This window comes from Pleurodeles waltl, chromosome 6 (assembly GCF_031143425.1).
Source record: "Pleurodeles waltl isolate 20211129_DDA chromosome 6, aPleWal1.hap1.20221129, whole genome shotgun sequence".
In the NCBI taxonomy this organism is placed as follows: Eukaryota; Metazoa; Chordata; class Amphibia; order Caudata; family Salamandridae; genus Pleurodeles; species Pleurodeles waltl.
The window spans coordinates 1172239656-1172266367 of NC_090445.1; the positions used below are offsets into that span (position 1 = coordinate 1172239656).

The following is a 26712-nucleotide window of genomic DNA, read 5'->3' on the forward strand; positions in this document are numbered from 1 at the left end:
CTGGAGAGACTAGGACACCTCTCTAACAGCAGTATCTTAATTTTACAAAAGTTGTGGCCAAGAGATAACTTGGCTATGTTACTTTACTATGAGAAAATGTATGGATCTGTGATGCTTTTGCAAGATGGATAATCTACATTTTCAAAGGTAGAGGTGCATGTATTTCAAATACATAACATAATTAAGAAAAATGGTGCCCAGTTTCAACTGACACTCCTGCATGTAATTTAACCTTTAGTTCTAAAACCGGCCCAAAGAAACAAAACAGTTGCTCATTTTAAGGTACATCTAGCTCAGTGGAGGCAGGTATTGTTTGAGTTCGGAAGGCATGCACTTACATCATATTGCTCTCCAATGCAACTGCTGTTACAAAGAGGCAAACTGCATTACAAAAAAATTGAACTGATTGGGACGAACAATTTGTCAAATAAGCCCAGAGACCTTAGCAGGATAACGTGCCACTAAGCACTTCATTTCTTTTTTTGGATTATGACATTCAATAAGTACTGCACTTTCGACAAATCTTTCACGAAATGTTCTTCCAAAATCAGATACCTTTTTCCTCCCTCACACTTTTTTCGAAAATCATTGGATCCTTTTAATCTATTAAAAAAAAAAAAAAAACTCCAAGGATTTCTAGATAATACCTTCATCCCAATGGTCTATCTTCTTTCTATACTATTACATATCCTCATTCTACTATCCCACACTATTCTAGACCTTCGCACTTTCGTTCTATTGATCCTTTTACTTTTTTCCATCATAGAGCCACATGGATATGCAACTCCATCCAGTATTCGTATTTTCAGGCTATTGGAAAATAATTGTGGAGCTTCTAATGAACTATTACACTACAGCGACGTACAAAGTATGCAATAGGCTATAAGCAAGCAAGGAAATTAGGCGATCCATATTCCCCCTCACTCGCTGGATAGTAAGACACACCACAATTAGGTTTGGTGGGCACCTAAGCCCTGGTGCCGCAGGACATGCTGCACTAATGATAGCTACACCTGATACTGTAGTCACATTTGGTAACTGTTCAGTGGATTTCTATTGCCTTTATAATTATGGAGTGTCTTTAGACATTTATATTTTTCCACAAAACAAAGTAAACCATTTTTTCATTCCGCAAAATAATTTGTAATGTCTACCTTGGATGTTTGTACATTTTCGTGTTAAGTGTTCTAAAATCTTTTAATCTTGTTGACGTTCATGAAACTACAGGTGTATAGTGGTAAAATAGATATAGTAAGTAAATGTTAAGATGTGGTTTTGTGTGAGATAAAGTTCAATTTAAACTGAAGTTATCAGGAGCAGAACCACTTCGACCATTTTTTCATTAGCGAGGAACACAAAAAACACCTCTCTACTGCAGCAAAGCAAAAGGCTAGTGACCTTTACCAGAATTAAAAATGTACTCTCACCTGGGTGCGCAGGACTGACAGAAAAAGAAGGCCTAGCTATGGAAGCCTTAACCCCCCCTGATGTGGAATGGGATCTGTGAAGAGTGTTGTGGCATGCTCTAACAGGAATTGAATGGTTGTACTTTAAGGACTCAATGGGATGGAATGAGCTAGGTGTGGATTTAGCACATTCTCTTCGGGGTACTGAGTAAATGAGCCCTCAATGAAGTAAGCCTGTCACTGTGCAAGTCTGATGGGATTGAGCCTAACAGTATGAACTGTTTTTTTTGCTTGAATAATAAAAATTAAAGATATGGGGAATAGTTAATTTACTTTGGTGCGAAAATGTATTGAGAGTGTGCCCAGTGGGAGCATTTCATCAAAGTTATGCAATTCTATTATGTCGCTTTAACATCAATAATACATTTTTTCATGAGAAAACGAGAACGGTGGAAAGGGGGTTAAAAAAAAAGACAGACCCTTTATTTTTAAAGGCTGTTTGTTCACTGGTACAAATAGTCAGAAACAAGTAATGGCAAAAGAATACAAATGAACGGCGACTACGTGTAAAGAATAAGAAGGGGCAGGTGGTACAAGTAGACTGTAAATGTGAGTTAAGCAGCATATCTCATAACAATATTAATCCAAATATTTTTAAAACAAACAGAAAGATGTCACATATTTTGACATTTTCAACTCCAGCTTAAGTGACTGCTAAACCCACACCTGTGTCCTCTGTACTTAATATTGTATCTTGGAATGTAGCTGGAATAAGGAAAAAGTTGGGAGATCCTGAATGGGTAAATTTCATCTCTAAGCAAGACTTATGCCTTCTCCAGGAAACCTGGGCGGAAGATCTAATATATGTTGAGGGGTTCACAACTTATTTTGTCGCAGCTCAGCCTGCCTCGGGAGGCTTTGGTAGGCCTATGGGTGGGCTCATGATTTTAGTGAATAAGAAACTACAATGCGACCACTTTGTATTACCCCTTAACTCATTAGATTCATTAGGTGTGAGACTTATATTTCACCCTGGTTTCATAGTGACCTTGGTCAACGTGTATGCGAGGTTCGTCCCCCCCCAATATGAAATCAAGGATACTTGCTCAGCTAGTTGAGCACATGGAATCCTTGCATCCTTCCAATCATCTGGTGATAGGGGGCGATATAAATTGTTCTTTTGTATTCAAGAACCTTGTAGGTAATCTAACATCTGAAGAAGATGACTCCTGGGGTATTCCCCAAATGAAGAATGATTCTCTTAGTATTGGTTCTTGTGCGGCTACACAGATGGCTTCCCTTTGCCTACGCCATGGACTCAGGGAATGTAATGGTCGGACTAGATCTGATCTTAATCGTGCCCCCACTTTCAAGCGGGGGATGTTCCTTCAGCACTATTGATTATTTTTTTGTTGTCATCAGGCTTTGGTCACATATTCTGGACATGAAGGTTGAACTCCGTCACGACAGCGATCACTATCCTCTATGTCTTACCTTATTTAACAAAGCATTTGGGAGAACTCAACACCTAGAGACCACTGATGTTCCGATCCCGTCCCTAAACTCCAGGCAAACTCGTGTTAGTTGGCCAAAAGTTATATCTAACCCATTTCTGGTTAAACAAATTTATTCTTCCTTTTTACAGTTGTTCTCAGGTATTTAAAAGCAAGAGGTCGATAGTCTTCCAATCATGGAAATTCATGCTGAATTGATAAAATTTCTACAGAACGTCTTTTATAAAGAAACCACTGTGAGACATACTCCAGATGCCATCCGATCCAGGGAATGGTTCAACAATAACTGCGACCTCGCTAGGCTTAATCTTAAATTGGCCCTCCGCATGCATTCACAGGAGGAGATCAGGACCGCTAGAGTCAGCTACACTAAGGCCCTGAATAGAACGAAGAAAAACTGGGAATTTGAGATCTGGCAGAAGTTGCTGGAGGCAGTCGAAAATCGAGATGAGGGTTCTTTTTGGAGGTTGCTGACTCACAGGCAAAGAGGGTAATGTAATCCCTAATTTTCACATCCAGCCTGAAAGATGGGTGTATCATTTTTCCGAGATTTATGCCTCATTTGAGCAATTGCCTCACGAGACCTATGCGGGTGGCAAATGTAGATCCCTAATTGAGGGTCCCCTGGAGGACATTGTTTTTACAATTGCTGAAACCACGGCAGCTATTAATTCTTAGAAACCCGCTAAGGCTCCCGTTCCCGACAAGATACCGGGGGACCTGTTTAAGTCCAAACCCGTTATTTGTGCGTGGTACATTAATACTTTATCAAATGCCATCGCAGCAGGCAGCCCCATTCCAGACTCGTGGCTCGGAGCCAAAATTATCCCTATTTACAAAAAAGGAGATGTGGGACTGCCAGCCAATTACCGCCCAATTAGCCTTATTGACAATCTTCAAAAGATTTTCTCTAAGCAAGTCCTTGATAGGCTAATGGACTGGGTCCAAGCTAACCAGGTTCTTTTTCCCCTTCAGGCTGGGTTTCGTTTAAAAATTAGCACTATGGACCAAGTTTTTAGATTTTTTTTCTTACTTTGGAAATACGCTACCTTGGCCAAACAAAATTTGTATGTTGCTTTTGTTGACCTTAAGTCCGCGTTTGATCTTGTTCCAAGGCAGAAATTGTGGGAAGTCTTAATAAAAACAGGTGTCCCATTGAACTTGGTGCATCTAATCCAAAGATTACACAAGAACACCTATGCTCGAGTAAGATGGGGCAGCCAGGGGGAACTCACTAATCGTATTAATATCAGGCGGGGAGTACGCCAGGCCTGTATCCTGGCTCCTACTCTCTTCTCGTTGTTTATCAATGAAGCAGTGCAAGTTGTAACTGACTGTCTAAACGATGCCCCTACTTTGAATAATACAAAAGTTCCAATCCTCTTATTTGCTGACGACTCCCTCTTGATCTCTAAAACACCTATGGGCCTTCAGGCCCTCCTGAATAGGTTTAATGTGTTTTGTGCAGATCATGGATTGGAACTTAACTCTAGCAAAACAAAACTTATGACCTTTGGTCCTGGTAGCTCAAAACTATGTAACATTCTGTATAATGAGGTTCCCTTGAGTAAGGTATGCTCTATTGATTATTTAGGGGTAAGAATCAGTAATGATATCAACTGGCAGGCCCAGGTAGGGAAAAGCTCAGCCCTCTTAGCACATAGACATTGGAAAACGCAAATTTGCCCCTGACCTAATATTGAGAAAGTTGTTTCCCCAGCTATTAAAATGTATCAAGCTAAGGCTCAGAGTGCCGTGGTCTATGGTGCTGAGGTCTGGGGTTGCTCTAAATCTAGCAAGTTATCCGTGGGGGAAAATAACTTTGCAAGATCACTCTTGGCATGTCCTCGTAGTACGCCCCTGGTTCCAGTGTTTTTGGCTCTAGGGTTCCCTCGCATTTCTGATGTAATAGCTTTAAGGCCTTTAAATTTTTGGGTTCGTATTTGGACTACCCCTGAATTAGACACTTACAAGGAATCTTTGCAAGACTTATTGGATAGACCGAACGTACTTTCTATCCCCTGGTTCAAGCACATTTCAGAATGGTTCCATACCTTGGGACTTAATCACTTTTGGAGCCAGCCCAATAAGTTAAGGAGGGCTCACAAGGACCACCTGAAATCTGCTTATTGGTCCCACGTTAGGGAAAAATATCTGCTCTGTACTTCACATGGTAGGCTGACGTCTCTTTTCCTCGATTAGAAGTGGTTTCCCCAATTCGAACCCTTCCTGGACTTAATTACCGATCAACTAGGCAAAAGTTTGTATGCTCGATTTAGGTATGGATGTCTCCCTCTGAAGTCCTTTTCCAATGAATGGAGCTCCACCCTGTTATCCGATAAATGTCCTTGTTGTAATGGTTCTGTGGAAACTGGAGTGCACTTTGTTGATTTGTCCTGCCTATGGCATTGCCCGGCGGAAACGGCTTTGTCCCGTTTGTGGAAACATGGGGTTGAGAACATGTAGAGATGCTCTCAGGCTGATGTTGAGAGATTGCTCCTCTCCTTTAATATGAGGTCAGCAAGTTCCTTGCGTCCGCTTGGCATATACGTACATACTTTTCAAAAGAAAAAGGACTATAGTGATTTGTTATTAATTGTTCCCTGATTTTACCTTATTCTACTTAATTGTTTTATTAATTGAATTTCTTATAAATTACCGATGAGGAAGTTAAAAGCAGTCAACAAGAGGATCTTTGACATTTCCTTTTTATTTATAGGCCGGGGTACATATGTGAAGATTTATCTGAATTTTTTCTTCTTGTACACTCGCAGATTCCTCATTTTACAGTATTCTTATCTTATTTTTATCACCTACCTTTTAATCTTGTTATATATTTATTATGTATAGATCATGATTTTATTGTTTTAAGTTATTGCTTTGATGGTTATTTTGACCGAATAAAGCTTGCTTGAACTGACTGGTAAATTGACGTTTTGCCCAATTTTTGTCAGAATTTTAAGTGTGTCATCTTCAGGACTGGAAAGTAAAGCTAACAAAGTAATCATTGAAAAACTTTGTAGCAACACGGTCAACAAAGACGCAAAATTTGGATTTTCAGAAATAACTTGAGTGATAAATTGTATGCCAATTCCACTACAACCTGGTAAAAGAGGGTAGTGTAGAACTATAAAGGCCACTCTGCCTGCAAGCAGAGGGGTGTTTGCCAAGAAGGCAGACAACCACAGGAAATAGACTAGGGCAGCAAAAACTAAACAGACAATGGACAAAAAAGTGCATAAGAAATGTATACCAGTTGACCAATAAAAGTAACAGGTACATGGACAGTCCACCTGCATCCATACAGGATTTAAGACATTATGGTTGCATTAATCACTCATCTAGGCAGTCGGGTACAGAAGTGCACAGGGCAACAGAGTTTCGTGATCCCCCCCAGTGGTGAAAGGAAACTTCAGGAAGCCCCCACTGCAAAGTCCTTGGAGGGGGAGGCCCCTCCCCCTGGACCCAGTCGGCAGACTGCACCCATGCACAGTGTTGAGGAGGCCCCCTGAAGCTCGAGGGCCACCGACCACCGGGGCTACAAAGGGCTTTGTTGCACCACTGGATCTTTCCTTGCACATAAAATAAAACAGCCACATATAGTATGGCATGCCTTAGGTCTCGTTCTAGTGAGATCATGCATAAAACTATGCATTTTTGGCCCTGCTTCAATAGTTTGTGGCCTGCCGCTGGAGGGCAGTAGTCTGTAGAATAGGAGTCATGGACACATAATGGGGAAAAAAAGCTAGAATATCCAGTGTGAAAAACACAACCATTAACATTTACATAAAGAATTATCAACGTAGATTTAAGAAACGTCTAAGTAATGTACACAAGACGGAGCCAAAGTGGCGAGCATCTATTTGCGAGACATTTCCAACACATAGTTTATTACCTATGCTCATGGATGATTTTGAAAATAATGTTGCACAATATCCTGTCCAACTCTTCTTTTTTTTCTTAAACAATCATGGAGGATTCCATTTAATACCAAAAGATAAAGAAGTTCATTGGTAATAAATAGAATTCTTTATAATGATCAATTGTGAGAAAATACACCTTCGGTGATTTACAAATAAGTTATTGCTTTAGAACTTCGATCGACGTCTGGTATTTAGGAAAATACTGCCAATAGATTTAATAGATAAAACATAAAATGTAACAATCAATTTACATTGCCTTGGAAAAGTGTGAATTTCTCACGCACAGCTGAGGTCCCAGACACCTTAACTAGCTGATGGGTTACGCTGTGCACTAACTTGCGCTGTTCTTCTAGGTGAGAACATAATCGTTTGTGTTAAAAACAGGTAAGTAAAGGAACAAAGGAGGGAAAAACTATTAATCCACTCTTCAAATGTTTCTTACAAATTTTATGCACCAAAACAAAAAAGTATATTAATCTTAAGCAAACATATCCGTTAAAGCAAACCTACAGAGCACTCCTAGAAAATATACATGGCAACAAAAATGCTCCCAAACTACTGAGACAATGCGATCACCCACCTAACAAACAAGAGCACAGTTCATCAATTCGCATGCACGACTGATGTTCGCTATGGAGCAGCCAGAAGGTGACTGCTTAAAAAAAATTGTCATTCTGTTTGGTGTGCATGGTCATTGGCAAGCTTTTCTCTTTTCAGTCCCAAAAGTCTAGGAGCCACATAGGCAAATTCAAATTAGGGGTAAACTATATTATACCTACAGGTATGAAAAAAACCTATCGAAACCAAATTATGTTGAAATAGCAGTGGATTTTCCTATTCTGAATGATCCATTTGAGGTATTCTTCAGAGGAAGACTGGATCCATGTATAATATTTTTAATAGAGCAAGTATATATGCAGAAACCGTGGACAGATTCGGTGAAGAATTACTTAAAGGCATCTGTACTCTTATAAGTCTTCTTTAATGAGGTAAAGACCCTGCTACCCTGCACTATTTACAAAACAATAACACAATTCAGCTCGCTATCAGAGTGTATTTACAATCAGAAAAGGACTGATTAAAACTAACCATAAAGGCTTTCTTAGACGCAACTATAATTGATACAATGGAAGAGGCGTTATTCCCATGTGCATTTCAGTAAACACTCGTTTGTGACACTGTATGTTTCCCTAGCACATGCTCTTTAAATAGAAAAAATGTTCCATGGCCCGGGCTGGTGTAGTGCCACCTTATGCATTGAAAACGCAAGAGTGCGCCAGGTTGCATGTATTACATAAATGAGTAAAGTTGCTGCTTATAAAGTACAAGCACCCAAAGGCATGGCATTGGTACTTAGTAGCAGAGAAATAAACTGCTAATCAACAAAACAAATGAGTTTTCAAGGCATTCTAAAGACAAGCTTGTCAACAATATGACGCATACAAAGAGGGCGAGCGTTCCAGACAGGAAGCTATAAAGGAGAAGGCACGCCCCTCGTGCTGAGATGTTCTAACTTCTAGTAACAGGAAATGACAGAAGGAGGAACCAGAGTAGACCAATTGCATAGGCGAGTGTCTTGAAAGTATTCAGGGCAAAAGCATGGGATCTATTTCATAATCAGCTCTTTGGGATAAGCACAGTGTCTAGGCTGAATCCTTTTACTCACTGACCACAGAGATTACTTTCCTAAGAGCTTAGCTTCATTTTTATGGTCTGGGTTGACAGCACAACTGTCAGACAATTAGGTTACAGCCACCAAGTGAGGGCCCTAGTCTGTGCCAGGAGGCAGGAGCACATGTTTTGACTGGGTAGAATTTGTGACCTTCCACATAAAACTGCTTTCCAGCCACAAAGCTTTTTTTTTTTTTTTTTTTTAATAAATCAAGCTTCCCGAGCTTGATCTTTCAGGGGCACATACTGCCATTGTCAGTCATGCTCTTCTTGTGTCTTAGATAACCAAATAAGTTAAGGCGATTTTCTATGGCAGCAGCACAGATGAGAGGAGGTAGTAATTAACAGACACAATTTTTCAGGTCTGGCTCAACAGTGCTGTCATACACCAGACCTACTGGTATTGCCAAAGCTTGTTCTAAGTATTCAGCCTGCGAAATGTTCACATTCATCCAGTGTACTTGTACACTCTGACAGGACACTGCCTGAACTGGCCAATGCTATTATGGATGGCCTTGATCATCTCGAAAACTTTTGAATTAAGCCTGATTGTCACAAAGTAAAGGAGAAGGATCAGTGGCTTTCGCTGCAGAATGCAGGTTAGTGAATTACAGACTACCTGAAAACGGGCCCTTCATTAGTTTGTGGCCTGGGAAATAGAATAGAATATAAAAGCTAGCTTAGTAATGAAGAATGGCAGTTTGATACAATTGAATAGTTTAAAAAAAAAAAAAAAAAAAAAAAAAAAAGCTCAGGCATGAAGCCTTGCAAAAGGAGCAGCGCCAAATCAATTATCAATTCCATTTCCCAGACGAGCAGCCTCTCTAACTCAGAGGTAAACCACGCATAGTTAACCCTAAAACAGGCTTGCTCGCTCTCAATTGCCAAATATGGTGGACAGTTTTGTAAAGAGATTGTTCAATAGCTTAAAAGTGCGCTATAGGGTGTGGTTGAGCACCGATTTTTTTTCTGATGCATAGTGAACCCCAAAGACATGGTTAAAGGTTTGTTTGTTTTAACAACAGACTGAAGTTGTCGGTCTTGACTACCTATCTAAGATGGCAGATAAAATAATTTAGTGACCTATGATTATGCTTTATCAACAGTGCTTGACCCAGGAGAGCCTTGTTGAAGAGAGGGATTCTGCTTTTTATACCATGAGCTAGTGCATGTCATAGTTGGCTATATGTGCAAAAGCACAAACAGCTCTGAAGAGGTCAGACGAATTATGGTAAGGCCATCCCAATCAAGTATTGAGCAAATGTTTTGTTGGCATTATCAACTAAAAGTGTTGTTATATGTTAATTGTGCAGGAAGGAATCTTGGGTCCAAGAGAGCTATAAAGCTGCATTGGCACTTCTGAAAAGTTGCTGGTGCAAGTCTGAAAACGGTCCCTCTGGCAATGTTAGTTCAGCATTGGCTTTAACTCTAATAAATCCGAAGGCCATCTCTGGTCAGAGCGATCTGTCGGAGAAGCATATCTCATGGGAAATGTGAAACAATTATGTAATTTGACTTCTACACCTTTCCAAAACAAAGTGCTGAAACAACTAATAAGTCACCCAGTAGTGTAAACTGCAACTCAGCAAATGACACAGTGTAACCCTGGGGCAATCAGAAGTTAAGTGATAATCTCCACTCATGGGCAGTGGAGAACATATGGCCTGAATAGATAGGAAGGCCATGGGCACGAAGAAGGTCCACATGCCAAATCTTCAACAGCTTTCTTTGTTGTAAATGTATCCAATTCCCTTCCACACAAGAAAATCATTTTAATGCTAGGATGGAGAGCTGTGGACAGGGATTTAAGAATTACACCAATAAACGTTGTTTTTGTATAATCCCAAAGGCACATCTTAACACCAAGCTAACAAGCACAAAAAAAAGGTTTAGGGAAATTCTGCTTTATCTAACGGCACTGTGGTGCTGAAATGTGCTCCGCTGATCAGTGCAATTTAATAGTGAATAATTATGAGTTTTGTATTCCATAAATGACGGAAAGGGGACAACTAGCTCTGAAAATGATCTGATAGTTCACTGTGTTATATCAAGAAAGCTTTGCTGGGTTTTCTACATGCCTCCTCATAAATAAATAAGTAGAATATTTAATCTGGGATATGCCCATGAGGTCTTCTGGGACTGGAAAGGTTAATATAGATATGATCCCCATAGCACTACAACAAATATCCATCACCGATAAATAAATTCCCTTCAAAAAGAAATGCAAGCATTTGAAACGGTCATGAAAAGAGAAAGGCAAACTCTCCAAGTTCTCCAAGCAGCAGTAACTAGACATGCAAAGGTGAGTCCCTGACCAAAGTCAAGATTTAAAGGTTTCTGAAAGGGACAGTGTCTACTTTAATCCGCCTCCTTTTCACCCACATCCATATCCTGCCACCATTGGTGGTTTTGAATCATAGTCCTGGACAACCTCATCAATTCTTTAAAGAAAGGCACCATTAGTATCTTTACAGTGTGCTTGTAGAAAAGATAACATTATGACATAATGCACATCTTTAAACTGTCATATCGAAATTAACTGTAAAGTCGTGAACATCTGTACTGTGAGGTATACCAGACTTTTACAGATTCAAGTTATTAAAATTAAGAAAGGTGTAAACAAGGGACGTCCTGTGTTGTCTAGTGGGCTGAGCACCAGTGCATGGACATGATAACCACAGTGTATGATGCACATTTAGGTTTGTATATGTAAATTCACCTCACATAGATATGTAGAAAATCTGGTATGCCTCTGTCAAGTCTGGACCCTTACCTTGGACACCACTGATGTGAGCTACAGGATCCAGGAATGAGAATAAACAGCACCTTTCCAACATACAAACCACTGAATGTGTGTTTTTGCAGCCTTTGACAACAGATGAGTACACATAAATCAAATCGTCGAGCAACTACACCTTGATATACAAGGTTAATTAAAAGACTGATTTTGGTAGGCGTCTGTTTTTATTCTTAAGAAGGGGTTTATTAGTAGGCACTGTCCCTTATATTTTAATAATACATAATGTGTGTTCCAGGCACAAACCAGTCCAAAGCACATGCAAACTGTGTAAGTACCTGCCAGAAATCCTGATGAGAGGGAGAGGGTTAGAAAGAAGGAGGAAAATGGGGTAAGGTACGGTTACACCCCAAAAAAATTTAACAAGAAAAAACAATCACAAACTAAAATTTCTACATTAATATACATTGCGTGAGAGAAACACCAATTACCAAATATGAAAAAAAAAAAAAAAAAGATTATATAAATATAACACCCAGACCAAGAGAAGAACAAGGCTTGATAGCAACAGTGACACTAGGCAGATAAATACATTGAAAAGAAGTTAATTAGTAAACAATGTGTACTAATATTTTCAATGTGTATAAGTAAGTGCCTCAGAACACCAAAAAATTTGAAAAAGGTTGACAATTTGTACAGGTGCAAATATAAGTAGAACCCCTATTCTTATACACACACACACACATTTTGCATACAAGTTACGTAACAGTATATTCAGTACATAAACACCTGAGGGGTGCAAGCAGAGTAGCTTTATTAACAACAATAATATGGCCTACTTAGTAAAATTAAAACTACTACACTACTCAGTTTGTTTTGACCCTTTAAAACCTAATTGTGTGTAAAATGTAGGTTTGCTGAGCGCACGCTGCCATTATTCAATGCCAAATGCAAACACAACCTTATGAGCTCTTCTGTTTTATAACCTTATATACAGTAGAAATCATTTAAGACAGGTGACAAGGGTTGAAAGCAACTGATCAATTTATAAAGATCCATAGTTGATCATGTGGGGGGTGATTGCAACTACCTAGGACGGCAAGACTGCATCCCTTCAAGCAGAATAATTAGATGTATACAACCATCCTTCCAACATAGTCCAGGTGACCACAAGTTCACTACCCTTGCCGGTCCCCTGGTTGGGGATGGTGGCAGGGAAGAACTCAGGATATATTAAAAATAAAGAATGAGAGGCACTCGAAAAATACTATGCACCACATATTTTAGTTCAAGAAAATAAAGCGTAACAGGAATGTTGTACCCGACACATTCTTTCTCACATAGAATTCATTGCTTTATAACTGTTTGTCTTTCTTCTATAAGTAGGCCTCAGCATGGTGGGAAAGTTTATCGTGCCACATTCTCCGGGAGTGCAAAAATTTTAGTTTACGAAAAATACATTTTAATGCTGACTTCTAAGGTCACTTCTGTTCGTTGGCTCCGATTATTATTCTGTGAAAACAATTTTTATGTGGATAATTTTAAGATGCCTAATGTCTAAGTAATGGATCCTCCATGGATGTCATCTTGAAGAGAACTTCAACAACCAGGAGGCCAAAGACTGGATGTGAGCTTTCCAGGAAAGCATGTATGGTGATCCTGCATTATCATGACCAACCTCATGCCAAACCAGGCTTAATGATTGCAGACATGCCCCCACCTTCGAGTTTTCCCTCTTCACACTAAAGTCTCGGGTTAATGCCACAATCGCTGTGGTCAGTTGCCCAAAATTCTGGACATTGTACAGCACTTCTGCAGCTCATAATTCATGTGCTATCAATTTTTAAAACTGCAGTTTAGTCCAAATCTAAATTTCAGTTTTCAAGCACTAGTGGCGGGTGCAGAGGTTGCTCCAGCTTTCATGAACTCCACTGCTAACTGAAAATCCCTACCAGGTATCTAAACTTGGGCATCTCTTGGAACTGACATTAGATAGCAGGCCCAAACAGTCTCTACTAAAAACACTGCCCACAGAGAGATCCAACTAGTCTACCCTGAGATGTGCACTTATACCCATAAAACTAACCACCTCATCCTTTATAGACCCTTTAGCTGGAGATCAAGACCTATGACATTCAAAACTGAATTGAGTGAGGCTTATGTTGATTTTGGATGATGAGGTTTTGGAGGAGTACTTTTTTGGGACACCTTTGAGAATGTGCAGCCATTTAGGCTCAGGAACACTGAAGTGCTTCAAAAAGCACTCAGGGTCACTGAGAAAACTAGGCCATGCAGCATTAGCACATCACAGCAAGACATGGGAGGGAGCTAGCAGGAAAGGACAAACAAGTAAACACTTAAGTGGAGACAGGATACATCCATTCAGCCAACAGCATTAGGTGATAGATCAATAAGCCACTTTGTCTGAGCTAAGAAGTGACTGGCAAAGTTTCACAATAGTGGCAGAAAGAGGTTAGTCAAAGAACCCCAGTGGTTGAAAGGGGCAGTCCTAATGCCCAATCCTATTCTGTTAACAAAAAGGTATTTTAATTAGTGTGATGTCAAAAACAGACCTAAAAAGCAGGGTTTTCATTTCGTATAACAGTGGTAATCATGAACAATTTGACTTCTAAAGTAAGGGTCTTTTTTTCCAAGAAATATCGGGATCTCAATCAGTAAAACAGAATATCTGCTGACATTTTAAGGGAACTTCCATAAAGAATTTATACACAACAGTTATCACATTAAAATATTGGCTTTGTAAGCTACGCATTTAGTCATGATCAAGGATCGGGATCTCAATATAACCATTGGATTAAACCAGGTTAGTATTATCAAAAGCCCTATTGCAAATAAGCTGTGGCCTGCAGTGCCATTTTTAACAGCATCACAGACAAAATCAGAAAGTACTCTCAGCTCTTGGTCGGTATTTCCCTCATGCCTGCCCCCGAACACACACAAATCCCCCCCCCCACCCACTCCAATACCAAGACAAAATTAAAGCTCGCCCTACTATGCTACCAATTAGCAGCAAGATTTTGCACTAGAAAATTAGAGGATTGCAATTATATTTGATGCTAATCTTCAGATCTAAATTGGCATGCAATGCAAAATCGAGTGACTGTCCGCAAGAAAGAAGCAGAAGCAAACTCCTATTAAGGGACAGATCAACAAGAAATTGATGGAAAATAATGAAAGTTGATGATTAAAGTAACTGTCAGCCTAATGTTGAATCACTGAAAGGTAATGTACTGCAAATGACTCCTTGATTGTAACGAAATAGGTTCCAGGGCACATAAAACCCTCCATGGACGATGATTCAGGCACCTGTAGATATAGTTGGCTGTCATTCTCATATTTCAAATAGAGGTTAAATTTAACACAGCCTCTGCAGAGAGCGGTGACTTGCACAAATTGGATTTGTCTAGCTTCAACATTCAGACTGAGGAAGGATGCACACCAATTGTGCACTAGACATGCACTGGCCCTGTGAATGCCAAAGGTTTGCAAGAGTTTAGCAGACAGATGCCCAACGACTGACCGCACATGAAGACAGGGTAAACATTCCATAATAAATTGATGGGCACCAAGAAGTCTGATTTTTAAGACAGTTGTAAACAGTCAGCTAGCTGGGTCACAAGTCATGAATGTGTGGTTTTGGTCTCAAAGAGAAGCCCATATCAGGGTAATATCTTGAGCAAACAAATGACCTGACCAACCTTTAAAGGATTAGTAAAATATATGACGCGATAAAAAACGTTATGATTTGCTACCTCTGACTTTCATAAAGAGCTAGTGGAGGTTCTGTTGTCAGAAAAGAGCAGTCTCGCACTACGAAGCAAGAGGAATGGGACACCCCATGGCAGATGCCATGTTCCATTCACCTCTAAATGACCCACAAGTCTCATCTCCGGTCAACCTATTCCTGGGTAACTCAGGATAACTGTAATTTTAGGGCAAACTTTAACGTGAGACTTCTACTCAAAACTAACAAAAATAAGTAAAATCAAAATAACTGCCGTTCAGGACAGCTGCCCTTATAGATATGCGGTACCCCCAAGATAGGGGTGTAAAAATGGTCCCTTTGCTTGTCAGCAGGTGGTCACAAGTCTGACGTCTTTGTACTGAAATGGTCAACTACAATGCCAAGTTTACATTCTGTTCGCTCTGTTGTTTTGTATAACGGATGCAAACACTTAGCGCCTTTCTGTATTGATTCTGCAATGACACTTCTTATCTCGGTGGGCCTACAGAAGAGTGAACACTAAACAAATAATGAGAAGCTTTGTGTCTAGGATAGTCACTGAGTCCACCACTTAGTTAATTACCAACTAAACTTAAGAAGTTTAAATTTTAAGCAAACACACAAAACGTACACATGTTCTCTTGCTACAAACAATTGTGGAACTGAGGGAAATAAAGCACAGAAGTCCGATAAAACCTTTACTGAGACGCATAGATAAGATCAGACAGAGCAAACTGCATCATGGAAGGCAATAAATAAACAAGAAACTAAGTCAAAAGCCTACACCCTACAAATAATACTAGCATTCGCAGTTGAACGATTTTCAGGAATAGATGCCACGAAGATGTAAAAGATGGCACTGGACTGTGAAGAGTAAAAAAAAATAATGAGTTATGTTACAATGCGAATCAAAAGACTGCAACATCCCTGGTTTGACTCTGTAAAACATTTAGGCAATGTGCGAATGGTATGGGAAAGAAGAGGCTAAAGATTAGGAAGAGGAAGGGTGGTGAGGGGAAGATGAATGAGTCTGTACAAGGAGGTTTCCAGCTATAAAGTGGTCACATTTATTTTGTCTGAAAGGTGATTGGAGCATCTCACGTCCTTCAGTATCGCACATAAAACTTTAATAACCCCCTGGTTGTATAAACACTTAATTTTGTGGGACGGAGAGGTAATTGTGCCACCTTTCTCCTCATAGCTCACAGATTGTTGCTTAATCATTTCGGAATATACTGGACACTGAATCTGGTGTTTCTCTCCACCCAAACATTAATCGACATACAAATGGGTTGAAAAAGAAGGACTCCAATAAAGATTTAACAAGAGTTCGCCATAATGGAAGACAAACTCTTCAAAACTGTAAACTGATGAGTCATGACATTTCTACTGGGAACATATAGCCTGGATATGAATGTAACCATCTCCACTACAAAGAAATGAAGGTTAAGAAAACTTTTCTCTATGGTATAAAATAAAGATTAAAAGGCCTTATCGCTCCTAGTTTTATGATGTCACTTACTATGGATCAGTCATAAGACAAAACCTCTGGTACACTTAGCGATGATGAACTCTGAGCAAGATCAGCAACTAGCTTCGAAGTGCAGGTTTCCAATCTTAAGCAAAAGAGGTCTTTCGACATTCATGAGTTAAGGAGTATCAAACAGTATTTGTTGAACACACACTCCGAGACCAATAGCAATTCCAGATGATTTCCCTGTATTTTGTGACTGAAGAACGACTATCCCTGAAAGCTGCTATCATCCCTGTCCTGCTGTCCCTGGACTATGTTTGTGGAATCACATAAGACTGATTGCATCTCAGCCACCACCCTAGAAGTGACATTCAGTGGCACACATTAATAAAAGGCAGGACATTCTTTTTCAGTCTAATTGCTTTCCTAATGTTAGTCATGGAAGTTAAAAGTTGATCTCGGTGTCAGATTGCACTGATGAGCACCGACGCTTTTATAGTCCCTCTGCTTTTTCATGAGATTATTTTTGGGCCACCCCAATCAGTGTCATCGAGTGAAGTACTTTTGGCTGGAGCAGGTTTTACTGGAGCTCTGTATGAAGGCATTAAACTTCAAGCAGAGTCAGCTTCAGAAACTGTTATTCACTGGTGTCCTGTGGATATATGCTTCTAGAACAAGATTTCTGTTTTGAGTGAGTATTCAGAGGGGCGTCCAGGTGGGGTGGGACAAAGTGAAGTGCTGTCCTTTTGTGGTAAGTAATGTGGAATGGCTCTCACTCATTTTTAGATGACTGCACTAATAAGAACTTCAGAGCGCTGAAGAGATGTGGTACTCTGAAGCCACAACTTAATTATTTCCAGGCAGTGTTTTAAACTACTTACCATATTTTACAGTTGTATAGGTGGGTGAACTTGGCCAAAGCTAGGAGTTTATATGGACTGTAAATAGTGTAACATTAGGGACACTGTCTTCAAGTGATGAAATTAGATGGGTTTTCAAATTGACTTAAGTACAAAATATGCTATCGCTAACTCCAAGCTCTTTCAAGGATAGAGCGTGCCTGACAAAGCTTACATCATCCTGGACGCGACTAGATATCAGTGTTGGATGACAGTGGAACATTCTTTGCAGTAATTCAGTTTTTTATCTTCAAATAATATAGTCACTGTGGATGGTTATCGAAATGTATTAAATATAGCAGTAAGGCTACAACAGTTTAATAGGCTGAACATAAAGCAGCTTTTATGGTAAAATACATGCTTATCTGTTTTAAATTATTTGTATATCACATACTGTCTAACCAACTCTATCACTGCAGAATGTTACCCAACATGAACATTATTATTTTTATTATATTATGCATCTTTGCAAGTAAACACCAATAAATATATTTAAACGCAGGATGTTCTGAATCTCAGACTTGTAGGTTAGTCTTTACAATTGTACTATAAAAATCTTTCGATCACAATAGCAAATGTTGCTCGGATGGCAGTTAGCCCCAAAGGCCACTTAAATGAGTGGCCTAATTCTGCATTTATCGCTGGGAGATCTCATACTCTCGTAATAGTTATTACTCAGTTTGCTTTTCAGCACAAGTAGATATAAAGAAGTAGCTAAATTGTAGCAGAATTAAAGCTTCTTGACAGCCTTCAACATTTTTATGGCCGGATAACTATTTGTTGGTGTTTGCGTGATTTTCTCGCATATTTGAACTTTATTTCCTCAGTTTATTTTCTAGTGTTCCTCCCTGAGTTTTCTCTTTTAAACGTGATTGGCAGCAGGGAGTAAAGTTTCAACTTTTAAGATAATATTCCCGCCCTGATTTCACACTGGGATTTTGGGGGCAGACAAGATACGGCGGTGGTGAACCATCAAGGTCCAAAGTACCTACCAAGTGCCACTTGACATTGATCGCATCTTTTGTCACTCCACTACTGCACAAAAGGTGATACCCAAAGGAAAAGTCGGAGTGAGATGTAGGTTTTATCCTCATGGGGATTTATTATTAAAAGTGAGATTGTCATTTAAATGACTGGCAGTAACAGTAAGCCTTTGCCACTGTGTCCATTAGAGGTTTCAAAGCCATCAGAATGATTCTGGGTAACAACTATCTTTCTATAGAACCTCCTTCAAAGATTTTGGCTTTGTAGACTTTACTATGGCCTATGACCAAGGGCTATATCAGTAGTTAAAAGTCCAGAAGCCGAGGTATGGCCCAATCTGCAGACAAGGGACTATGAGAGAGGAGGGCCTTTAACAACCAGTATGGCCTGAGGAAAAAGGTGCTTTACGGCTACTCATACGGTCACTTCACTGAGGCTACAATGTTATTAAAAGAGAGAAAAATAAATGTTGGAGTGGAAGGGAAATACAGCCATTTTTAAACCCTGATCAACTTCTCTGTCTTCAATGGAGCTCCCTGAATGTTGATGTTCTAATAAGCATTTTTTCCAAGTAATGTACTAGGCATGAAATCCTATCCCCTTCCAGTCCAAGTCATAGATGTTCTATTCTGCAACTTCCAAACCAAAATAGATCTTGCAACCCACTGTGACATTGGAAGTTAACTGTTTTCCATGGAACAAACCCACTGAACATCCAGTTTTCAACTTCTTTGAATCAACATTTGAGCTTCAACAAATGTTGCCCTCTCCATACTTGAACATCAGAGTAACGGTACATAGTTAAGTTTTGCTGCGCTATTGCAACTAATGCAGGTACATGTACATGCTGTAATTAACAGATAACAGTACTGGCCAATGAGGCCACCCAAAAGGAGAGGGAAAGCACAGCCCTAAAAGGAAGCCATCAAAACAAATGGGGGTTTTGTGTTAGAGGGTCTTTCTTATGATCATCCACTGGGAGGGAATTTAATTTGGATTGACATGGCTGACAGTACTGACAGCTTCAGAATGATTTTGACGCACAAGCTACACCATGATAGCCCTCATTCGGGAAAAGGTGCTCTACACAAAATCAACTCCAATAAAACAAAATATTATACAATAATGTACGGAAACACATTTTAAGACTGCATGTAGGAAACTAAGTACTAAATCTCATCTTGAGGTCTGACCAACAATACTGGAAAATTCAGAATGTAAATGTTCAAATAAAATGTATGTTTTTGTATGACTTTGCAGACATTAACCTTTCAAGTTAACATTTTCGGTAGTTTTAAGAAATGGTCAACTTATTAAATACATGTGTTTGATTATCTTTTGGATCATATTTCACCAACAACTGCACAGAGAAAATAGGTCCCATTCATACAACCACCACTGTGTATTTCTAAACGTATCTACATAATCTACTAAAAAGTACCAACTTGCTTATTTATTTCCCAGTTACTTGTTAAAATTGCATCTGAGAAAAACCACAAGTTTACAAAGCTACTGTAAAAATATTTCAACAGTGGCTCAGGGGGAAGCCAGGTTCTACAACTAGGAACAATTTCATTTGTGTTTACATAAACAAAACATTCCCAGGATAATTCACAGAGAAGCTTTTTGAAAAGACCAACTTTAAATTCTTACCACTAGTGACTACTGAAATCAACAGTCGGAGGTAGAAGAGCTGTCTGTACAAGAGTTTCTCACTTGGGTTAATTTATGCAAGTTGTATAAATACTGTCAACATCAGAAATAATCCGATCAAAATGTCCACTGTTTTTTTGGTATGGCAAGTATGCGTGCAATGCTACAGTCGCAAATCGAAGTCAAACATGTATCTTAATAAAAAGGCACAGGTTTAAACTGACTTATGATAGGCACCTGCTAAAAACAAATTTCACTTCAGTGATGTAATAAATCGTAAAACGTGATTTTTATTTTAAAGTTTGTGTATGCCTAATATAGGCAAGAAGCGTATTATATTAGAGCTGACAAAAAAAACAAAAAAAAATAGTTTTAACATCTTAAATGTTTGCGTGAGTTCACCAGATTTTCATCAGTGTCCATTAGTTCAGAAAGTGTTAGAGAGCTCACCACTCAATCATAGGAGTATCAGTTTGTTGGGATGGTGTGAGGAGCTTCTAAAAGCTGAAGAATATTTACTTGAAAACCAAGAAATATTTAATGAACCAGAGATTGATTATCTGCTTACCTTTCCATCGTACCGCTTGACGAGGAACTGATCAAGGCCCAAATCTGTGAAAGAAAAAGAGACAAATAGAGTTCACTGAGAGTGTATAAATCATATTCTTTTGTATTTTGTATTATGAATTAAACGAAACAACCTATGAACAATTTTGAAACATGTTTTAGTTATGAACTATGAAGGGCACTCTCTGGGGTTTGGGGGGGGGGTGTTTGGGGGTGTGACTATATTTGGGATAGAGAACCACGTACTGAAAACCGTTCTTTCAAGTCAATTGTAATTTAAAGATTTTGGTGATAACAATATGGAAGTTAAAGTTAAAAAATACTTTTTGCAAGATGGAAAAAGATTGGTAAAAGTATCTACTGATGCTCAGAAGTGGCCAACGAGAACGCATTAATGTTGATTCTCCTCATCCTCTTGGCAACATTTACCCATACCAAACCTCTACAGCAGGATTAGATTGTACATCCAACAGAATATTTTAAAGTTCGTCCAACAGGTGACATTTGCCACTGTTCATATTTATATATGCATGATTTACAAATGAGTAAATTGTTCCTCAATACTGCTATCTGAAACCCTTTATATTTCTTACAACTTTTTTGCATAACAAAAACATCACTGTTAGTTCACTTTCGCTCACCTTTTACTCTACATCTAAGTCAGACTGTAATAAATTATCATTCTTTCTCACAACTTTCCTGGGATTCCATCCATGGACATGTTCTCTTGACACCCCCACCTCTCCTCTTACTCAGTGCAGCCTGTCACGAGGTTTGCTGAAGCCAGACTTTTGTGCACCCCTTCCTTTCACATTTACTGCTAGAAACTGGCTGAGTAATATTGCAATATAAATGATGGCAGTTGCAGAGGCGACTCAACGACAGAGGAGCCAAAGCTTACCACCTGAGTTGTATAAGTACAAAATAACCTTGGCCTTTCTAGAGACCTGCAGACCCACGCTGCAGCTCTGGATGTCTACAGGAAATGGAAGGTACCTCTGCAAAATGTTGGACGTCGTGCTATACAGAGATATCACAGTAAATCAATTCTTGACTGTGAGACAATAAGAGCTTTTTTTTTTCCACTCTATCTTTTTTATATTACTGATGACATAACTAATAATGGATGTGCCATTTGGTCTGCCAAAAGCTGCCTGTGCACAGGTATTATGTGCAATAGCAGTTGGAATCCTTGCACCTTAAGTAACTCATGATTTTTACAACTGTTTTCATTATTTACAAAAGCAGGCACTTTCCACCAACTGGTTCAAGAAAAAAAAAGTGGGAAATTGTGATTCGAACTCTGAAATCTTAGTTTATGTTGTTGGGTTGTGGTGCGTTATATTCCCTCCCAGTGGAGAGCTCAATTTGGGAGGGAAAGCAAAATTTTACTAATTATTTCATGCAGCAGGGCCGCGGGGCACCAGAACACTGTACAACAGTTGGATAATAGCACAAGAAACATAATTCTAGTATAACTGTATAGATTTGAAGTAGCACGTATAATGATGTAAAGGACGAAAGGTAGTGGAAGTATAAACTTTTTTTTCTCATTTCAATAAAAAACAACTTATCCTGTATATTCTTTGTTTTGATGAAATATAAATGATTACAGCCAAGTGTAATTCACACTGCAAAATGTATTTTAATTTTATGGATCAAATCTGTTTATTGGTATTTAACATGCAAAAACAATACAAAGCTCTGTATCAATCCTCCAAACATTTCGACTAGCAACATGTCAAAAGTCCCATATTGTGCACGTTTAAGGGCTAATCCATAGGATCATTGCTCCCCGCTTTGGAAGAAACCCCTCCCGCATCTGATCAAAAGGAATCACTCCATTCTAATCAAAGAGACTCCCCACTCTCTTGCAGCCCCCATCATACCAGCGGCGAAAATGCTCCACGGGCACGAAGTCAGGGTTTGCACCAATCGCTGACATAGGGGACGGAAACATAGTCAACCCCAGCCGTCGTGCCACCACATCCCATAGGCGGAGCATCGCTCCCGTGATCGGAGTGGAGTAGAGCCCCTGTGCCCTATGCCGGCGTCGGAGCCAAGGCTCCTTCCAGATGTGGGACCCAGCCACCGCCTGATCCATTAAGCACCAGTGTTTCTCAGTGAGTGGTCTACTCCACTACAAAAGAAAGTGCAGCTGGGTGGCTTGAAAATACCGCAGAAGACAGGGAACAGCCAGTCTCCCCTCCCCCCTGGGGTGATACAGAACATTCCTCGGGAGCCACGCCGGTTGTCCTTCCCAGATAAATTGCAGGACAGCAGACAGGAGGGTCGTTCTCGTTCGAGACGGAGGGGTCAGAGGCCTGGAACACAGAGTATGCGCGGCAGCACGGTCATCTTCACCGCCGAGACCCTACCCAACCAATAGAGTTTATGCTTCCCCCCAGTTCCCCAGGTCCCGCAACACCTCGCGAACTAACGTGGCATAATTCAAGCTTGCCGTCTTCACAGCTGAGGTCGCCAGTTCAATACCCAGATAGGGTACCTGCGACATCGACCAAATAAAAGGATATCGGGCCCTCAAGCTTTCTACATGTTCGAGAGGTGGACAAACAGAGAACCTGCGACTTCTGCATATTCATCCTAAACCCAGAAACCTGGCTGAACTCACTAAGGGCCGCCATAAGGGCTGGCAGCGAGACCATGGGCTCTGCAAGGGTAAGAATCACATCATCCGTATAGAGACTAATTAGGTGATGTTCGCCCCCCCCCAAACTTGATGCCAGAGACAAGGGGGTTGTCGCGGAGGCGCTGTGCAAAAGGCTCCATATGCATCGCAAACAGTAAAGGGGAGAGCGGGCACCCCTGTCGTGTTCCACGACCAATCGGAAACAGCAAGGACAGAGTTCCATTAACACGTACAGCAGCCTTAGGTGAACAATAAATGCATTGGATCAAGGTCCTACCGCTCCAGCACCTGAAAAAGATAAGGCCAGTGGACTCTATTGAACGCTTTCTCTGCGTCAATAGAGAGGAGGAGCGCCTCCCTACGAGATCTGCTAGTTTTATCTATTAAATGCAGAAGTCGCTTCATATTGTCGCTGCACTGTCGATGAGGTATGAAGCCCGCCTGAACCGGATCTATAGGACCAGGCATGTAGGGATTAAGGCGGTGAGCCAGTATACCGGTAAACAACTTGGAGCCTATATTCAGGAGCGAGAGGGGCCTGTAAGAAGCACACTCTTCTGGGTCCTTCCCCGGCTTGTGAATGACCGCAATGGTGGCCTCCAGCACGCTAGGCGTGAGGGCCCCGGACACGCGGAAGGAGTTAAAGGGCCGCGCCGAAAAGCAACGCCAACTCCTGGCAGACTGTTTTTATAAAAAAGTGCTGTGAAGCCATCTGGGCCAGGGGATTTCACAACCTTTAGACGTGAGATCGCAGAAATAACCTCCTCCACCTTAATAGGATGATCTAGGGAGGACGCATCACCCTCAGCAAGCGGAGTAATTGTACTTTCAGCGAGAAAGGCGGCAGGGTCCACGTCACACTGTGTATCCTCTGCATACAGCTGCCTGTAATACTCAGCAAACACCTCCGCCATTTGATCATCCGTTCGCACCTTACCTTTAGAGGGGGAGCGTACCATCTTTAGCGCCAGAAGCTTTCCACACTTATTGCTCCCAATGTAATATTTGTGTTTATGCCATACTATCGCATATTCTGCCCTGTCCCAGTCCAACTGCTGGCACGCCTTCGAGCTCCCTCCACTCTCTAGGTGCGCCGGTATACTTGTGGGAACCTTCTAGTGCCGCCACTTTTTGCTCTAACACCGCCCTCTGCTCCCTCCTTGCTTTATTATCTTTAGCCGAGAGCAACATGACTTCCCCTTGGACTACTGCTTTCAGAGCCTCCAAACAGGGTCTCCAAACTGTTCTCCTATTGTCATTAAAACTAAGATAGTCCGCAATCATGCGCTGCAGCGTCTCCTCAACCGCCCTGTTCTGCAGTATGGTATCCCTAAAGCACCAGCTCAGGCTCCCCACTCGCCCCACGTCAAGACACACCACCAGAGTAATAGGTGCATGGTCCGTTATGGCCCGAGGCTCAATTGTGGTCTCAATAATCCGAGAGGTGAACTGAGTCGATGCCAGGAAAAAAAAAAATCTATACGTCTTGGAGGCCGCAAAATAAAATGAGTAATCCCTAAGCGTTGGATGTGCCTTCCTCCAAACATCCTCCAGACCACAGTCAGCCAATCACTGTCGCCCTGCTACAGTCAATGCCCCAGTCTGCCCAAATCGATGCCAAGACCTATCCAACTCATTGTCCATTACCAGGTTGAAGTACCTCCCCCCCCCTCCCCCCCCAACCACCAAAATAGCCCTGTCCGGTGTACTGAGCATTGGGGAGATGGCCTGCCTCATAAAGGTTTCTCGTTGCACGTTAGGAGCATACAATGTAGCAATGGTAAAGAAGAAGGCCCCCCACCAGGATCCTTTGAGCCAGAAACCTACCCTGTACCTTATGTATCCTGGCTACCACCGCCCCAGGGAAGGCCCTTGACAGAAGTATTGCCACCCCAGCATGTTTCGTAGGAGCTGAGGACCAAAACTGCCTGGGGAACCACTCTGAGCGCATACAATATGTAACCTTGGACAATAAGTGAGTCTCCTGCAAAAGGCAGACATGGCTCCCAGACCTCTCAAGGCCAGACAGGATCACCAATCTCTTAGCTGGACTGTTGAGCCCCCGGACATTCAAGCTTAGACATTTAAAGGGACATGTGGCACCAAACTAGCTACGATCGGAGGGCGGGGACCACTACGTAGGGGCCGGGGCCAGAAAAAGCCCTTGAGCAGCTCCCACACCCAGGGACAGCACTCAAGCTCAGCACCCAGGTGAATTCTAGGGGAAGCATACCAACACACAACCATAACGCACAACAGGTGCTTACAACATAGAAGTCCTCTGACACACATCTCCAGAGAGGCAAAGTCCCGACAGGGGCAGTAAAACCACCAGAGTTAGTCACCTAGGATCCAGCAACTCCACCACCCAAGCCCCTCCCAAATGGTCTTAAGACCTAAACTGACGCGACCCCAGATCAGTGTAACAGCACCCAGGTGCCCATTGCTTAAGCATTGGTCCCAGCAGCCAAACTACTCAGTACTGATTGTCTTTCAAACGCCTGATCTGTCGTGGTAGGTCGCTGCTGTTTCCTCTTCCTCTCCTTCCGCCGCCAACGCGAGCGCTCCCCGGCAGCAGCCTCTGCACGCGTGCCAACATCACGTTCAACCTCCACTAAGTGCAGGATCCTCTGTGCCTCTAGCGCAGGGTTTCACCTGGTCCTCCCACCGAACCATAAGGCGGAAGGGGTGACCCCAGGAGTAAGACGCAGAATGCACCCGCAAGTGCTCTGTGATGGTTTAAACTCCCGCCGCCTTTGCAATGTCTGCAGCAAGAGGTCTTGAAACAAATGAAGCGCGTGCCCACGGAACTGTAACTGAGAGAGGTTTTGGGTTCTCTGCAGGAGGTTTGCTTTAATTCCATAGTTATGGACACACGCTCAAATGTCAGGTGGACAGCCCCCAGTCCCTCCCAGGCGGCCCAGGCGGTGAACCCGATTCAACGTAATCCCTCATAAATCATCAGGGCCTAGGACAGAGCAGAACAGCGCTATGACGAACTCTCCAATGTCCTCCTTCTCCGCTCCGGGCGGGGCTCCCCTGATGCATATGTTATGCCGTCGCGACCAATTCTCCAAGTCCTCAACTGCAATCTGCAGGAGATCCTGCTGCTCACGAAAACGTATGATCTCCTGCGGCATGTGTTCGACCTCCTCCCCCCGAGAAATCTCGCCATCTTCAACATTAGCCACTCGTTCTCCTAGGGACGTGACGTCCACACGCAGCTCCTCCATCTCTTGGGAAATGTCCCTCCGAAGATCTTGCAAATCACTCCTAAGCGAATCAAACAAGGAGGCAAGAAAACCCTTTGCGACCGGGTCCACGCCATCATCTTCCGCCTCTCCACGTCCATCGGGACCCCTCGTCGTAGTCGACCCCTCAACCAGTCTACTCTGCACCGGGTGGGATCTGGTCAACATTTCCCTCACTGGCTGGTCCCTCTTGGGTTTAGAGGACACCATGAGATGTCCACTCCTGCACCAGCTTAAT

The 26712-nt window shown here is 41.5% G+C and overlaps 1 protein-coding gene across 2 annotated transcripts in view; it reads right to left on the bottom strand.

Moving 5' to 3' along the window:
* The window catches only part of MICU1 (mitochondrial calcium uptake 1), a 542154-nt gene that overhangs the window by 374555 nt on the left and 140887 nt on the right, over window positions 1-26712 (bottom strand). For both annotated transcript variants that reach the window (XM_069240390.1, XM_069240391.1), the window contains exon 5: window positions 20575-20618. In XM_069240390.1, the coding sequence (XP_069096491.1) occupies window positions 20575-20618 (44 nt within the window). The remainder of the gene's footprint in view (window positions 1-20574; window positions 20619-26712) is intronic.